The sequence below is a fragment of the Myiozetetes cayanensis genome, unplaced genomic scaffold, assembly GCF_022539395.1.
Source record: "Myiozetetes cayanensis isolate MyiCay16 unplaced genomic scaffold, myiCay2020 scf1, whole genome shotgun sequence".
Lineage (NCBI taxonomy): Eukaryota > Metazoa > Chordata > Aves > Passeriformes > Tyrannidae > Myiozetetes > Myiozetetes cayanensis.
Genome location: NW_026086604.1, coordinates 50,677,573 through 50,694,630, shown reverse-complemented (window position 1 = coordinate 50,694,630; position 17,058 = coordinate 50,677,573). Strand labels below are relative to the sequence as shown.

The 17,058-nt window shown below is 42.1% G+C and overlaps 1 protein-coding gene across 1 annotated transcript in view; it reads right to left on the bottom strand.

The window, feature by feature from the left end:
* The window catches only part of RAB31 (RAB31, member RAS oncogene family), a 64,736-nt gene that overhangs the window by 34,367 nt on the left and 13,311 nt on the right, over positions 1–17,058 (bottom strand). The window contains exons 2-3 of the mRNA XM_050315850.1: positions 2,852–2,931; positions 182–263 (exon numbers count right to left, since the gene is read on the bottom strand). Coding sequence (XP_050171807.1) covers positions 182–263; positions 2,852–2,931 — 162 coding nt within the window. The remainder of the gene's footprint in view (positions 1–181; positions 264–2,851; positions 2,932–17,058) is intronic.

The window sequence follows — 17,058 nt, the reverse complement described above, 5'->3', positions numbered from 1 at the left end:
TTTCCTCACCTGTCAAAATGCAACCTATATACTTGGTGGCTGCTGACCACCTGGGTTGCAGAGCCTTCCAAAGATTCAGTACATTTATACTTAGAAAGTCTTCTGAAAAGTTTAGAAAAAGTACACCAACACATCAAGAGAGACCAGCATAATGAAAGCATACTGCAAACTAATAACTCACCCGTTCCTGACCAGCTGTGTCCCAGATCAGAAATTTATGAAGCTCATTCCCACATGGCACAGTTTTAGTCATGAAGGATGCTCTGAAAAGAAGGAAGGAGGAGAAATTTGTAACATGACTGACACACTGAATAGGCAACCTATAGACCTTAGCCATCTCTGCTGGGTTAGACTGCAAATGGGGAATACTCCAAAATCTTGAGAAAATGCCCATGGAAGTGAAAGTCTCCCTTTTGTCAGATAAGGCATATGCTACCTATATATATATGTCTGTATTTTTTAAAAGAAGGGAAAAGCCTCTGAGGTTCAGAGGGCATTTGTGCACGGGTCCAGGAACACAAATGCTCCTGCCACTCACACATAGCTTCTGCTGCTTGCTAGCTCCATCTTCTCAGAGATGACGGGCCTGAGAAAAAGGCAACAATGCCACTTTTCACTGGATCACTAGGGAACAGTAAATCACCTGCTGGAATGCACAAGATGAACAAATGGAAAGAAGTTCTTCCCCTTTTCAACTCGGATGCAGAAGTCTTCGTGCTTTCTTTTATTTTCCATAGGAAATGAGATTCATCTATGTTTTCACAGTTTTCTCTTTTAGGAAAGAGGGTTGCAAATCTATAGGCTTTTTCTATATTACAGCAGTTCAGTTGAAAGCTGGTTGGAGGGACTGCCAAACTCTGGTAGATTTCTATTTTCCCCACCCTATCTGGATACTGCTGAACAACTTCTGTTGTGGTAACGTTTTCCCTGGCTCATAAAGATGCGTTTGATACAATGCACTGACGTTACAAAAGCACTGAATGACATATGACTGATCAAAACATCTCCTGAGAATGATATACCAGAGTTCTACTCTACAGCCATCTGCAAAATCCTTGAATTTAACAATGCTGCAATGCTTATGAAAATACTAAGTAAGGAAAAAAAAACACAAACAAATGAGCAGCACTTCTTTGGTTGTTTTCAGGGTGTGTGGTTTCACTTGTCACTCTCCTTCTCAAAGCATTAAGCAACACTTTATAAATTTCCCATTTTTGAAGCTGTAGAGTCACAGTACCTACTGTTGATTGCAAGGATTATATATTTAAAACATTTGAATAATTTAGAAGAAAATAAAAATGTTAACTATATAGACAAATAATATCACCTGTGTGAAGCAAGCCTTCACATTTTAATCTTCAAATGGAAAAAAAAAAAATCCCTTTAATCTTCATAATTTTGATAACAGAGGAAAAATATTTTCCAATTTGAGTAGAAGGCATTTACTTAGCAACAACAACTACTTGGGGAAAAAGGCTGCTGATGGTTTAGAAGTAAAAAAACCACTCAAGTTGCCACCAATTTCTTCACTGCAAACAAGTGTCCTTCAGTCAGTAATTTTATTCATGACATGCTTCCCTTCTCTCTGTCCATTTTTCTCTATTCATGACATTCAGGAGTCCAAAATTGTCCTGGAAATTCAACATGCTACTTCCAGCTGAGACTCCTTCACGCATTGAAAGGCAGAGCTTTAGAAGGTATCGCCTAACCCTCTGAACAACACACAGCAATCAATACTAATCCTTCACAGACGATTTAAAACAGCTCTGACACACAAGGCGGATCAGCCCTTTCCCCCCAAGTTACTCTTCCGTGAACATTACATATTAGCTTCCTTTCCCATAAGAGATCCATGATTTTAAAAATTTTCCAGGTAACACTGGATTTGTTAGATTTGTCCTTGTGATATTAAAAGAAAAAAAAACTCTGGAATTAAAATCAACTACAGGAGTAAGGGGATTCTGGTGATCTGATACACAGAAGCTTAGCAGTTTTTAAATTAGAGGTATTAATTAATTACACTTAGTTTAACTTGTGTTGTCTCTATTTTGAGAAAGGCAGGATAACGTGACACATCCTAAACTCAGGCAAAAGCACGTCCATACATGGGAATAGACACTGTCCATGTTCCAGCCCAGCCTACCAGGACACACAGAGAAAGTACTTTAAGGGTATCCCATGGTTTTCCTGCCATTACTCAGCTATGGGATGATCCGGTCATTATGCAGATCACAGCCTCTTGGGTTGTGGGGTTTTGGTTATTTTAAGCTTCAAGGATCAAATCTGATACCTCATTGATCAGTGGGAACTCAAGTGATTTAAGTCCTAGGGTCCTGTGGCCAAAACACAATCTAAAGTGGGAAGCTCTTGACAAGATAAAAAGATAAAGACACGAGCTGAGTGAGACATCTAAGAATCTCTTGGTGTAAGGTGGGTAAAGAAAAACAAAACAGAACATCTGAAAGTCACGGCAGTGAAGAACACAAGTTAATACAGCGTGGTTCTGGATAGCCCCAGAAAAGACACAGGAGAATGGCAGAGCTTTTTCAGCTTCTCCATACTACAGCTTGCTACAATACAGGAACTTTAGGGCCCCTCCGCATTCCCAGAACAGAGAGAGGAGAGTTGACCTGGTTTGGAGCAGCTGCTGATTCCCTTAAGCAGGTAACACAAGTTGAAAGCCAGTAACGGAGAGTAAAGAGCTGAGTGAGATTGATAAGATGGAAAAAAAAAAAAAAAAAGATGTACAATATTCAGAGCCTTGAAAGTAAGGAAAAGAAAGGACCACATGAGAGGGTAGTGAGTTAAAAAAACACATAGAATTAAAAAATATATTATGTGTGGTACTTACCCAATAGTAGGACTAATATTATGATCAAAGTGGTCCTGGACAAATCGACAAACAATGCTCGATTTCCCAACCCCAGTATCCTGAAAATCAAGAAAACCACAACAGTGAGTTCAGGAGATCCTAGATATCAGTACTTCACTTGAAGAAATAGTCAAATATTAATTTCTGAAATTAAACCTTCTCTGATAGCAAGAAGGGCACATTAAACATTTCAGAAGGACATGGCTGATCTTTTTCAAATGCCAGCATTGTGAATGAAGCTCCCTGGTCCTCTTCCCAACACTCCCTTCCCTCTAAGCCTCGTATTTTATTGCGTGGATTTTATATTCCTGTTGCAAAGACTGCAGTCCTTCAAGAACAGCCATTTACTTGTGCAAGAAATCCCTGTGCTTTTCAACACATGGTGTATCACTGAGCAAAGCCAGAAAAACAACTTCATTCAGGCCTGTTGCAAGGGCAGCCCAACCATGCTTCCAAAACAGATGAGCAACACCAACCTTTTAGCACACTGACAGCACTAACCTAGTGGAAATAACCTTTTCATGGCAAGACAAACAAGCAGGCTTGGTGGAAACTTTGCAGAAGCTTCAGGTGGTTTTGAAAAGGCAGGAATCCAAATATTTGAGATGTGCAGCTATCTCTGTGCATGCTGTGTTACAGGACTGCAGTGAAACAGCATTACTCCAAATGCAACACAACTTGCTCTCTCTACTGCAACAGGGAAGGCTGCTTTCATTTGCAGAAATAGTCTTTTTTTTTTTTTTTTTAACACACACCCAATCAGTAAGGAAAAATAGCAGTACAATACTGGAATAGAATTCAGAATAACGTGAGGGGGCAGGGGAAAACTTTAAAATTATGCAAAAATGCTATTTTAGGCATTTAAGATATAAACAACTTCCCTAAAATGCAGCATTTTTTGGTCTGTCGCTGTTATTCTCCAAAGCCTTGGATGGTAGGTAGGAGAACTTAAATTATACAGGGAATTATCAAGGAAGAGGAATAGCAACATCGCTGTGTCTTCCACAGCATTGAAAAGAGCCTCCTTAGAGACAAAAAAGATGCCAGGAAATCGATCCTGACCTTTCCAAGGCATTAACAATGACAGCCCAGGGTCCAATCTAACTCATTAAAGAGTCAAGGAAAAGTTTTCTATTAATTTCATTGAAGCGATGGCAGAACTACCAGATTGCACCTGGTAGTTCCATTTGTATCCAACATGAGTAATTCACACAAACTTCTCAAACAGTGCCAAGACAAGACAATACAGTTTCTTGAGTGCACTTCACACAAAACTGTATGTTACAAAAAAAGAAAAGCAGCTTTTGCCCACACATAACTACATATCAAAAAAGTGCCTTTGCCTTTCCTGTAATCAACTTTGAATTGTTACCTTCTTTTTGAATACAAAAGAAAAAGAATGCCTGTATTTAGATTTCCTTTCACCATGTTTAAATGCAACTGTATTGTCACGCCGAGCAAAGTCCTTATAGACAGCACTTATTAGAAAACCATCATTTAAACTCTCATATTTAATTCAAAGCTGTCCTTAGTCAGCTTAAAAGCCATAATAAATGCTCATGCTACACAGACGGTTGTTTATCTACTCTGTTCAATCAATAGGAAAAAAAGATCAAAGAGAGAAGCAGTGTTTAAAAACAGCCCTGGAGCCTTTGATCAATAGCAGTAACACATCCTGCTACTATTACCAAATTTTGCCTTCATTATCAATTCCAGCTGACATCTCTATATAATTACTACACCAGGGTGGCAGAACACTTTAAAAAAAAGAAAATTAAAAAATCCTTTGCACTGAAACTGAGGATTTAATTATTATTCCACATTTTAAATGGTGTGGAGCAACCAGAATTACCACCCACTGGTTGCAAGCAATTACATTACCCTCTTGTGGGGACAGTTTCTGTCACTGTGTTTTAAACCAGGCATTGACTCCTGTGACCTGACCATGCTTTAGTTTCATCTGATTCCTTCAGCTCCCTTGACAGGTCTCTCAGAATGGCAACTGCACTTACAAGAGGAGCCTGGTCTCCGGCAGGGACGTGACACCCACAAGCATGGATTAAAGCCTAGCTCATTTCCCTGGAACACCTTACCTCTTCATCTTTCAGTGTGTGGCTCTCCCTAATGATCCATGCTAACGTTAAAGGAACTCTCAGAGTTTCTTCTGCTCTCGCATCTCTCACAATGAGCACGGCTAAGCTTAAGCACGTGCCAGGCACACCAACAGCCCTCCAGAAGCTTAAGAGGCATTCTTACTCTTTGCTCCTGGGGTTGCTTGGAATACCAAGAGGGCTAAATTTACCCCTGGTGCAACTCAAGTGAAACCAATGGACTTGGACCACAAGTGAAGCCGTCTTTAGGATGATCACCGCTGCAGCCAGTGGCTGATGCTTTCCAGGAGCCAGGCAGTTTATTGCACCAAGGGGGTTCAGTCGAAACAAGCGCTGCCACCTTCTGCTTTGTTGCCTGGAGGATACAAAGGGGCGCCTACCAGAGTATAATTAGAGCACAGAGGGGAAGGAAGTAAACCAGAAAAAGCTTCCTACTTAAGGCAGTGATTATCGTTCCATCGTGGGATTTAAAACTACTTAAGACATTTTTCAATCCACGCTGCCACACTGACACCCATCAAACACGACACCTGCCTGAAAGCAAAGCAAATCATGCTGTATGAACATTATACAACAACTTCAAAAATACTAATGAGACCTTACCTTTTACTGACAATAGGGAACTATCTTTCAAGTCAATCTCACAGAAGACAAGGAAAGCAGGGTTGTTGCTTCAAAGAAGTAGAAAGGGCATTCACTTCTCAGCAACACATCAAAATTAAACCTCCTTGCTAAGGCTGAATAAAACTTTCCTGCAACCAGCTACTTTGTACTTTACTATATGCTCTTTTTCTACATAAATACATTTTTCTAATATTTGATGGAGATGATCTTCCTTGTTTTGTCTCTCATTCTTCAAAAGATTATAACAGACTTATCAAGCCACATGCCTGGGTAACATTCAGGCATATAGATGAGTTATTTTTCCAATTCTCAAAATCTCTGCTATTTGCCAGCTTTTTATCCCCTCTAATCTGTTTTTCTGTTTTGTTTTACTCCATGTTGGTACACATATAACATCAAACATACACCAAGGAATAACATTCTGGCTGATGTAAAAGGTCACAGCAGTATTGAGCTGACTGGGTTGGACAAGTTTCAGAAACTGAGAACATGCCCTCAGGAGTTATGTTGCACTTCAAGGAACAGATCCTGCAACTTTACATAAAAATCCTCACCCAGAGGAAATCCAAGGGCTTCAGCACCGTATTAACTGAATCATCACAATCAAGAGCATACCAATCCATGAAAGAAGTGGCAAGAAAGAAAGAAATATAAAATAATTATTCTAAATCAAGCTGTTCACCAGTCACTCATGGGACCAACTACATGTTTTGCTTTTTTCCTTTCTTTTTGGTAAGCCTGGTAGCACACTTACAAAATATCAGTTATAAACCACATCGTAGTGAGATAAGCAAAATGGGTGGGGTGGAGAGGAAGGAAAGGAGCACAAATGGAATTAACAGTAAATGAACCACTATTAGCTCACCAGAATAAGTAGCTACAACTTCAGAATCTCCCACTGGTCAGCAAAATGGATTTGAAAATCTGAAACTGTATTAGATGTCTCTGATAAATAGAAGGAACCAAGGCAAGCATAACTAATTCCAGATTTTTATTCTTTAAGCCTAGAAAAGACATTCTCTATTCTTTTAAAAACCCTTACCCGCAGATTTAGGCGTGAGGATTTTAAGAGCAGCAGAATGGAGAGCAGCATGCCACAGAAAACAGTGCTTCCACCCACACTGCTGCTCATGGAGAACCACCCCGCTTGGCTCTTCTCAGCTCACATTACTGTAAAGGAGATGAGACTATATTTCAAGCCAGCAGCATTACAGGCTGCTGGTAACTCGTTTGCAAACAACAGGCAAACGACAACCAAGTTTCTGATTTCTTCCGACTGATTTGCAGCATCTTAGAAGAAGATTAAAAAAAAAAAAGCAGGTAGAAGTTTGATATGAGCAATATATTAAAAAAGAAAACTGTTTTCCCATTACAAATAGGCATTTAGTATATTCCTCTGCCCATCATTCCAAACGGATTTATTCTGGCAGGAAAAACCTAACACAGAAAAATTTAGCTCTAATTTAAATCTGAATGTCTCATTGATATCTTTGCACATAGGGCCTAGTCCTCCACTTTTCCAAACTGAAGGGAGGTAGACCACCCTGCAAACACATCCCTGATTTGGGTCCTATAGCTTGATTGGACTCTTTAGCCTTGATATTTTAATAGTTTTTAAGAGATTCAGGATCAAGCCCTGTTGTTCTGCGTAAACTGATCTCTTCATGTAATTTTTTTTTTTTTTTTTTTTTTTACATCTGAAATGGAATAAAGGTTGAATTCACACAAAAAATCCACACATATCGTGACTGATGACTAAACAGCAGCCCTATAATTATGCACACTGATGCAGGAGCTTTTTTAGTGTTAACTATGCAGAGTCTTTCTGTGCTATGTCAACACACAGGGCTTTTTAAATATGTGTAAGATTAGATAAACCATGCAAAAATCCTTTTATGATTCTAGGATTTCGAAAAGCATTTCAAATAAAACAAAAACCCTAGACAGCACTTCACATGAGGAAATGGCACACTAAGAATGAACGTACTGAAGAAACTGCCTTCTGTCCTTCCACTTGCAAAGTAAGGGGAAAAAAAAAAAAAAAAGAACATCTGGCTTGTAACCACCACAGATCTCATGACTGACTTCCCATTTCAGCTTTAAAGAAAGGCTGAGATACCCTGGAGATGGGTATATGTGGCATCAAAAAAAATCTGCATTAAGAAGTAATGGAGAACACATAGCTCCTTCAGAAGGACGGAAGTTTTCCCACCAGCTTAAACAAAGCCAGGATTCAATCCATGATATTTCGATTTGTACAAATTTTTACAAATAAAAAATATCTGTCTCTTCAAAACATTTCTCATAACTAAGAGTCACTGAGACAATCTACAGGCAGAGGTTTCATGAAAACTGACAGCGTTTAACACACATTAGTCTCAGAGATCAGGAGGTGAATGAGCCCTAGCAACCTGGAGGGTATTAACACTACCTGAGGCTTTTTTTGAGAATGTAAAGTAGATGTTATTTGAAGAATAATATGAGAAACATTTGGAAGTGACAGGTCTTTATCCTTTCCCATAAGCAAGAAACTGATCCCACAGCTCATGTGGCTTCCAGCGAACTCAGCAGGACTTCCCTGCACCTCACAGCAGGAATGCAACTGCCCCTCAGAGCCTGTTTGTGCTGGGGCTCCCCAAAAGCTACCTACTAACCACCCTAACTGCAAAGACCCCACAAGAATTTGGCAGCTCAACCCTTCCTGTGAGGATACCCAATCAAGAGAAAAAGAGTGAGACCAATGCAGCCATGGTGGATTCAGTAGAACCCCCAGACAGCCTTTCATGGCATAGCTGCTTCATCAGGCACAGAGCTGGAATGAAAAAGCTGCTCACACTGATGAAACCCTGGGGATCAGCCAGAAAGCAATACCTGAGCCTACCAGCAAGCTGTTTGGAAGCTTTCTCCAGACAGGTAAGCATCAAGAGGTGCAATTAAGTGCATGAACCAGAAACATCTATGGTCCAATTTGTCTCACTAATGATCCTCTCGGTGTACCTTCCAGTGAGATAATGCTGCCTCGTGTTATTTTTCAGATACAGAGAACGGAACAAAAAAAAAGAAAAAGGAAAAAAGAAAGGAAAAAAAAAAGGTTTGATCCAACACAGAGAACAAGGGTGCAGTCAAAAGGCTGTCCCATTCTCCTGGAATAGGATCTGGTCAGAGAGGAAGCTGGCTGTTCCTCTTATTTTAAGAAAAGCAACAATTCCTGGCTCACTGTTACATATTCACACCACTGGACAAACCTCTTGGCTTGTTCATTACTAACTGAAAAATAACAGAGGAGCCAGTTTACACTTACGATTTTCCAAGTTTAATTTTCCTCTCTGTTTCACTGATTTGACTCCTGCCAGTGCTACAGTAGAGAGACAGGAAAGGTCCTTGCCTTGCTCCGTGCAGTGCTTTCATTGTTGGAGTAATTAAGATGTGCAGATGAAAACACTTGAATCGGTATGAAATTACCAAAAAGGAGAAAACTGTCCTTCATCATCAATGCCTTTAATATTTTAAATAATACCAAAAAAAGGCACTGAAAACCTCTGCAACTGGCCAGCCAAACCTGAGGTAGAAAGACAAGGTTTAAACTTGCAGGGAAGAAAGATAATCAGTGAGTCTTACAAAAAATGCAAATGCAGAGAGACCTTTCATTCCAGTAGCTCTGTAAAGCACAGCTGTTTTTGACTTGGCAGTTCAGCTTCTGAACGTTAAAATAGCCGTTCTTTCCACTGTCAGAATTGGCCACGCTTTAGTTTTTGATTTACAGTTGAATCACCCTGGTCCACTCCCATTACCCTCAGCAGGACTTTGATGGAATCTGAAAATTCACAGCAGTGTAATCGCATCACAGAGCAGCTAAATGGTTTGCATTTTATTAGCTATCATCAAACAAACTGCCAGGCCTGCACTGTAAACTATAGCTGGGCTTTAGCAGAAATGTATGCTCAACTCTGGCCAAGCCTGGTGTCTAGGAGGAATGTCACTCCTCGGGCAAGGCCTGGCACGTAGCACTGGGATACCCAACCAGCATCTTCAATGCTTTCAGAGATGCCAGTTCTTAACTCCAAGGCATGTGATGTGGTAAGGCTGAGTACAGGATTATGGCTGTCTTTTAAATTCCAGTGGAGGCAAAAAAGCAACAAGCTGAAAAACAAACTAAAGCTTTGCAATATACGCAGCCTGCTTTAGTCCTCTATGACTGCCTTTAACATTTTAATCATTACTCAGATGATCAAATGCAGGTAGCATTGCAATACTTTCCATGTCTTGTTAATCCAGCTACAGCTGCTCTGGAAGGCTATGGCAGGCAGCTTGAAGAGCATCTGGAACTGCTTTTGGATTTTTATCAACTGTATGAACATACAAGGAAGAGTTATGCACAACAGATTCCTGATCGCAGTGTCCAAGTGCAGTATTTTAATCCAAGAATTACTCTACCCAATAAACTTTTCGCTAACCTTAAACACGTCCTTCAGCCTTCCCTTTATTTGGGTATCACTCACTTGTCTGCAAACACCGCTGTAAGGAGAGATACCTTTCAGGAGACCTAGGTTCAGAGACTCCCCTGGGACTGAACTGAATCTGCCAAGCGTCAGGCTTGTCCCAGAGAAAACACAGCCATGTGCTGTGGCGTGGCGTGTAGGAAGAAGTGCAAATAGTTTCTCGCCTTTATTCAGTTTTTCCATCTGCGACATGTATCAAGTGAGCAAAGCTACCACTGCATAAATGCACAGATGAAAATACGAGAGCAGCTCTTAGACTTACACACTGGCTCTCAGCTGCTTCACCAACACGGAACTGCCGGAGGCTTCAGCTTGAACCAAAGGGGTGCAGGTAGAGGTGCTATGAAGCCTCACTTCTGCAGTCAAAAAAATACACATCTCATTCAGGACACTGATGATTTTCGTAAATTTCAATTTGCAGAATTTGTGGCCTTATACCACCAGCAATCTTCAGGGAATTTCTGCAACGATCTGAGGTGTACTCAGCTGCAAAGCAAATTTTTGAAAGGGAAGAACTGGAACCAGTGTTGGCCTCCAGGAGTGCCATTGTGCTACCATGCATTTTCCTGTGTGAAGGGTACTGGCCAAATGAACAGCAATGGTCACACTGAATATTGGGACCACATTGCCCAAGATGCCAGCACAAACACATGGATCTCACTGCAACTCTGTTTTGAGAGGGAGGACGACCACTGCTGGCATCCTGTGGTGAGCTGACCCTGGCTGGATTCTGCAGTGTCTCACTTCACTAGGAACCACCACAGTTCTTTCAGTCACCTGTCCATGTGTGAACCTTACAAGAACATCCCTGTCTGCACTTCCCTTTGTTGCATGCTTTTCTTTAAACTTGTAATATACGGTAATATAGCTATCTTTTAAGTTAGTTTATTGCTCTCATGAAGTTAGGACAGTCTGCGACAATTCTCCCACAGTAAAACAACCTCCACATAATTTCTAATTGCTACTTTAACTGCAGGCCAACACTGGTGTTGTGGAGCACAAATTAGCTACAGAATTAGACTTTTTCTTCTGGTGCGCATTAGAATTAGATAAACTCTAATTCCCTCCACACATAGAGGCAACCCGCTTGTTCTACCCTCAGCCAGGTCAGTCCTGTTACATCAGAACACAATCCCTCCTCCTAGTGCTTCAAGAACTGCATTTGGCACAGGAATTCTTGGCTCTACCATTCTCAGCTCGTTAACTGTTATATGAAAATAATTATTTGATTTTACCTTGTAACAGCATTACAGGGATGTAAAACTGACAGTTGTAAAGCACTCAGACAGTAAAATAACAAAGTGCCTTAAGAGATAGTCAAGTGATGAGTTTATTTGTTTGGTATTTATAGGTGTCTTCAATACCACCTGTATATTCCTATTGACTGTTTAAAAAGGGAAAAATATCTACTGGTCAGTGCTTAATGCTATCTGGTCTCATGTGGTGGGCTGATGCTGGCTGGAAAGCAGGTGCCCACCAGAACCACTCTATCACTCCCCTCCTCAGCTGGACAGGAGAGAAAAAATATAACAAAAACTTGTGGGTTGAAATAAGGACAGGGAGAGATCACTCACCAAATACCGCCATGGGTAAAACAGACTCGACTTGGGGAAATTAATTTAATTTATTACCAATTAAATCAGAGTCAGATGATGAAAAATAAAAATTAAATCTTTAAATACCTTAACCCCAGCCCTTCCTTTTTCCTGAGCTTAACTTTACTCCCAAGTTCTCTACCTGCTCCCTACCAGAGAATTGTCTTTGCCTCTCACTCCTCCTCAGGAGGAGGATTCCTCACACTCTTCCTCTGCTCCAAAGTGAGTCCTTCCCATGGGGTGCAGTTCTTCACAAACTGCTCCAGCGTGGGCCCCTTCCACTGGGCGCAGTCCTTTAGGAAGAGACGGCTCCAGTGTGTGTCCCCAGCACGGTCATAAGTCCTGCCAGCAAAGCTATTCCAGTGTGGGCTTCTCTTTTGATGGGTCCATAGGTCCTGCCAGGAACCTGCTTCAGCGTGGGTTTTCCACAGGGTTACAGCCTCTCCCAAGCACCCACCTGCTCCTGCTCCAGCATGGGGTCCTCCACGGGCTGCAGGGAAATCTCTGCTCCAGCACCTGGAGCACCTCCTCCCCCTCCTTCTTCACTGACCCTGGTGTCTGCAGGGTTGTTGCTCTCACACATTCTTATTCCAGTCCGCTCTTCTGCAGTAGCTTTTTCCATTTCTAAGCCATGCTATCCCAAAGGCACTGCCACCATCGCTGATGGGCCACTGGCACTGCAGGACATGGGGGAAGCTTCTGGAAGTTGATCAAAAAAGTCGCCCCTGTAGCCACCCCACTACCGAAACCTTGCCACAGAAACCCAATACGCTTCTGACTGTAAGACATATCATCTGATCCCTTCTCTTGGTTTGTTTTCCTTCCGTCCATATCCATTAGCAAAACATGTGCAGTGTCTGCCCATCTGCTTTGCCTCAGAGCCAAAGCGAGTCTACAGCCTGTCCACTTCTCCTGTTCCCAGCCAGTCACAGAGGCCAAATGTCTGCTGCCTTACCAGTTTGGGCTCCCTTACCAGTTTTGGCTCCCTTAGCAGTGTGATTATTCAGCATGTGGTTTCCTTTCAGACACATCCTCCTGTGGAATTAAACTCAGGCCTACATAGCTGCTCCAGTATCTTCCATACTTGAAGTCAGGGAACACAGTCCTACTTGTCGTGGTGTTCTGTAGGCTTCCTTGGATTTAGCAAGTTTCTTCTTATTCACTGTCACAGATCCATTGCTCTCCACCAGACTCTAGCCCAGTAATCTTTAAGAGACAAAAACCCCACCCTAAATGCTAAAGTTTCAAATATACTTTAACATATTGCTGCATCCCTTTTCTCTCTTATAGACAAAAAAGAGTATTTCCAGTCCTCCCTCACCCCTGGACTGCAATATTAGTTACAATCTCTCCAACTGTCTACTTCTGTCTAAGACATAGCCAAAAACTCCAAGCAACACCATGACTTCACCAAACAGTGAAGTACAAAAGCCAACACTGATGGCCAACAGCACTTTATCATCCTACCAAAGTGATGTGCCTGGCCAGAAATGTGAGAGACTGAAGAGCAGCTAATGTCTTTATCAAAGCTAATGTTAGTAAAAAATTCACTTTCTTAAAGGCATTGATATATCTGTGTATGTAATATTATATGAAACCAAAGTCTTTCCTAGAGTGTTTCCAAGAAACTTGGCATCATCCTGCTGTCTTCACTAGAGCTCCAATCTCAAGCTCTTCATGCTGGATTGATGTCACTGAAGAATCACAGAAAGGTTTGGCTTGGAAGCAACCTTAAAGACTTGATGATCTCATAGGTCCTTTCCAACCTGGCTGATTCTATGATCCTATAATCTAGTTCAAAATTCCCTGCCATGGGCAGGGACACCATTCGCCAGACCAGGTTGCTCAGAGCTCCAACCAGCCTGGCCTTGAACACTTCCAGGGATAGGGCATCCACAGCTTCTCTGGGAAACCTTCTTCCTCATATCCGACATAAACCTATTCTCTTTCAGTTTGAATCCATTCCCCCTTGTCTTGTCACTACACGCCCTTGTAAAAAGTCCCTTTCCATCTTTTTTGTACGCACCCTTCAGGTACTGGAAGGCCATCATTAGGTGTCCCCAGAGCCTTCTCTTTTCCAGGCTCAACAATCCCAATTCTCTAAGCCTTTCTTCATAGGAGAGATGCTCCATCCCTCTGGTCAACTTGGCCCTCCTCTGGACTCACTCCAACAGGTCAATGTCAATCCTGTGCTGGGGACCCCAGAGGTGGATGCAGCACTCCAGATGGCATCTCCCCTCCCTTGACCTGTTGGCCATGCTGCTTTTGATGCAGCCCAGGACATAACTGGCTTTCTGAGTTGCAAGTGCACATTGCCAGCTCATGTCCAGCCTCTCATCCACCATCATAACCAAGTCTTTCTTGGCAGGGCTGCTCCCAATCAGTTCATCCCCCAGCCTGTGTTGATAGCGTGGGTTGCCCCAGCCCACATGCAGCACCTTGTACTTGGTCTTATTAAACCTCATGAGATTCCTATGGGCCCACTTTTTGAGCTTCTCTAGATCCCTCTGGATGGCATCCTGTCCTTCAGAAGTGAAGAACTTCAAGATGAGCGGACGAGCCATAACACACCTCCTTTCTTCCTCAAGCACATAGTTTTCAAGAGGATTCATCTAAAGAGCTCCCTCTCATCTGGCTGCCTGTAGGCACACCTTTAACTTCAGCTGAAGATCTGAGTCCAGGTGTGGAAAGGTTTCTCCAAAGATGGGGACTTGAGAGAATGAACAAAGACAGGGCTGGAAAGAAGACCTAGTCAGAAGGGGAGCTATCCTTCCTTTGTACACAGCCCAGTGAGTGACACAGCACTACATCAGCATTAAGGAACAAATCCTTGTTTTACACTGCACTAGCAGTGGAAGGCAGGAGTAGTGGTCAGTTAAACTATCTACTATCCAAAAAACACAAAATGGTCCACGTGTCTTCTGTACATTGACTCAGCCAGCACTTACAAACCATGCTGCTCTTTCACAACTTGCCAACTCTTCTGCTATGAAGCTGGCACAGGAGAATGAAGTGATCTTTATTTATGAGACAGGGGGCTACTGAGGGAAAGGGAGAACAGGACTATTCTTTATAATAACCATAAAACTATTCTTTAAAATAATTCCAATAGAATAAAAATAAATAAATAAAAAACATAAGGCAAAACAGAAATGCAATGATGAAGAAAACACAGCCTGTGGGTCAGCACTCCGGTTACCTCAGTTCCTTTCTCTGCATGGTGATCCAAGAACAGCAACTGTACTTGGATCTGTACTGCAGAATATATTAAAAAACAATAACAACAAATTAACACTGCAGCCAACCTACCTCTGGAATATTCAACTTAGCAATTTTTAAAGTTCATCTACCTTGGTTAAATAAAAACAAAAGACCAAAAAAAGTCAAAACCAAACCAAAACCCAAATCCATACTGTAACTCAACTATACATGCTTTATCACTGCATCTTATGGTACAAAGTGCAAGCTAACCACACCACCATGCTACCCTGAGTGTGGACAGCAAAAATAACAGTCTGTAGTTCTTGCTAATGTTATTTAGAAATTGCTTCCCCACATCAAATTTCCAGCTAATTCTGTGTCTTTTCTTACACATTTCCTTCCCCTTTGCACACAAGTTATCAAATTCAGAGCAGCAGCTGAACTGCCAAGAGAAATGGAGGATTTTAAATTGAAATCAAAGAGCAGAATCTCAATCAATTTCTTATGCCCTTGACAGCATGTGGTCTTGGCGGCTGCGGAGAAAGAATTGCTTAGCCTGGTGAAAAGGAAGACAGGAACTTGGTGTTTATTTGCATTCCTTCATCTCAAATTGTGGCTTTTGGGGCCATCAGCTCTGCACTTAAGATGTTGAACTCTGTGTTTTGTACTGCCTCTACAGTTTCAAGTAAGAGCATGATCTCTATAAAAAGCAGCTGCAAATAAGGTGGTATCAATCTAGAAGGCTAATAAGATGAGAGGAAGAATGAAGAAACAGGAGTAGCACCTTTCAAGGAGGCAATCACAAACACACACACACAAATCTGCTTTGAACTAGCAGCATATGCCAACAAACCCTCCCACTGGATTGCAGGGGCGGATCCAACAGCGCAAAGCCTGTGGATATCCTTAGTGAGCCTTGCTCATGCTTTACACTACAGAAAACAGCTTTTGAGTACAACGGTGTGGTCACAAGCTGTGCAGAAACAGTCCAGCCTTTTGGGGACCTCATCACCAAACAAGGCACCAGCTGATTAAGTCACAGGAAACAACTCTGCATCAAAAAACCTGATTCAAGACTGAACACACGGCAAGAAGCAAGACCCCTCCCACTACCTGACACAGCTGCCCACCAGAGAAAGCTCCATCACGAAACCAAACACCATCAAACCACTCCACAAGGGCTGGACGGTGCTGCAATGCAAGGAAGGGCATTTAACTGGGCAATAGCACCACCTGGTGACTCCTGGGACTAAGGGAGAAGGGAACCAGTCAACTTGGCCATGCTGGGACAGGAGGAAAGGAGGAAGGATCACTGCCTAAATTGCTAGAGCAAGTGGGGAACCAAAAGCCTGGGTAAGGAGGGAAAAAAGATAGCATGATGGAGTTACAAGAACTAGACAGGTGAGACAGACTGAGGTGGAAAGAAGTGTGCCTGAGCACCTTCCTCTGGAATCACAGGCACCTCCCCCTGCTGTTACCACCTCGGGGAGCCCTTTGTGGCAATGAGTGAGTAGCATGAATGTGGCAAAGGCAGCTGCAAAGGGATGCCCGTATGCCACACATAAATCATTGTATGAATTTAAAAAAAAAAAAAAACAAAAAAAAAAAAAAAAAAAAAAACCAAAACAACAACAACAACAACAACAACAACAAAAAAAAACAAACCACAAAACCCACAAAAAAACCTGCACAGTATCAACAATGTTGTATGCCACAGAGGGAATGTTTTCAGTTAATTTTTAGGAGACCTATAGCTGTGGGAGTTTATGGAGTCACTATCACCCAAAGAAAAATCATACCTCTAATTGCCTTTTATTGATCACTGGATCATAGGATCCTCCTGACCAAGGCAACCACAGACCAGCAGGCAAACCTACCCTGACAGATGCCTTGTAATAAGAAAGAGAGCTATAGAATCACAGAATGGTTTGGGTTAAAAGGGATTTAAAAGATCATCCCATTCCAACCCTCCCGCCATGGGCAGGGACATCTTCCACTAGATCAGGTTGCTCAAAGCCCCATCCAACCTGGCCCTGAACATATGCAGGGATGCGGCATCCACAGCTTCTCTGAGCAACCCCACACCCATAATCCATGGTGTGCTATCCTATCACCCCATTTCACCTCAGTGATACCTCCCTGTTACCAGTTTGCTG